The 1,013-nt window shown below is 32.7% G+C and overlaps 2 protein-coding genes across 4 annotated transcripts in view; one reads left to right on the top strand and one right to left on the bottom strand.

Moving 5' to 3' along the window:
- LOC115237516 (AP-3 complex subunit beta-1) overlaps window positions 1-1,013 on the top strand; it is an 8,129-nt gene that overhangs the window by 6,475 nt on the left and 641 nt on the right. Inside the window, exon 11 of one of the 3 annotated variants that reach the window (XM_029810600.1) lies at window positions 398-665. The exons of the other annotated variants lie outside the window; for them this stretch is intronic. The gene's annotated coding sequence lies outside the window, so the exon portion shown is untranslated. Of the gene's footprint in view, window positions 1-397; window positions 666-1,013 lie in introns of those variants that run through there. 3 annotated transcript variants of the gene reach the window in all.
- The window catches only part of LOC115237527 (soluble lamin-associated protein of 75 kDa-like), a 1,497-nt gene continuing 658 nt past the window's right edge, over window positions 175-1,013 (bottom strand). Inside the window, exons 3-5 of the mRNA XM_029810624.1 lie at window positions 726-1,013; window positions 468-644; window positions 175-399 (exon numbers count right to left, since the gene is read on the bottom strand). Coding sequence (XP_029666484.1) covers window positions 281-399; window positions 468-644; window positions 726-1,013 — 584 coding nt within the window. The 3' untranslated portion in view covers window positions 175-280. The remainder of the gene's footprint in view (window positions 400-467; window positions 645-725) is intronic.

Below are 1,013 nucleotides of genomic sequence, written 5' to 3'. Positions count from 1 at the left end.
TATATATATATATGAATGAATGTATATGTATGCATGCATATAAATATAATTAAAAATATATCTGTTATGTCTGTTATGTCGTTACGATGGTTTTTATAATAAATTCTAATCGTTTTTTGTCATAAAAACTATGTCATTGCCATTTTTTCAATATCAATTGCAATGAATGTATATGTATGCATGCATATAAATATAATTAAAAATATATATAAATATTCTGTTATGTCGTTACGATGGTTTTTATAATAAATTCTAATCGTTTTTTGTCATAAAAACTATGTCATTGCCATTTTTTCAAACGACACCATATCAATTGCTGAGACACACCGATATCGCAATCTGCAATTTCCCAGAAACGCAATCGATATTCTTTATGATTCATCAGAAATGTTTTCAGGACTATAAACAAAAGATTTATGTGTACTATTATATATAAATCTGATACGATACTCGGGTTGAATATTTACTTTTTAACATGCCGTTTGAGATTGGCTTAGAAAAGCCAATATCTTCATTCGGAAAACGCGCGATCATGTCCGATAAGATTTCTGTACCAAAACCCCGATTTCTATATTCTGAACGAATGTATGCCGTGTCCATTATGGGCATCACATATCTCTCTTTCGTCGAGAATATTTCTGTACCTAGGTAAATTATTAAAAAAGCTTTATGCGTTTATTCTCTCAACATTTCCTAAATTCTTCTCTAATATTACACTTAATTACCTGTAGGTTTAACAGTATAAAACCCAATCGCTTTTCCCTTATACCATCTCAGTGATACAATATCGTGCTCATCTACCGGAGCGTACAACGATTCGAATTTCTCTGCTCGTGGCGCGTCGAAGTTTGGATAAACAATCTGGCTCAATATGTAGTAGAGCACCTTATCGCGATCCGACTGGACTTGCCGCCATTCATCTACGAGTCGATCGCTACAGATATTATTAACATCGATTATTTCGCCATTTAACACTATATTTATGAAGTGATCGCCATCGATGCAATCTACAC

This window comes from Formica exsecta, unplaced genomic scaffold (genome assembly GCF_003651465.1).
Source record: "Formica exsecta isolate Colony F162 unplaced genomic scaffold, ASM365146v1 scaffold3, whole genome shotgun sequence".
NCBI classification, from domain to species: Eukaryota; Metazoa; Arthropoda; class Insecta; order Hymenoptera; family Formicidae; genus Formica; species Formica exsecta.
Note: the sequence above shows the minus strand (reverse complement) of the source record. Positions and strands in the feature narration are given on the sequence as shown.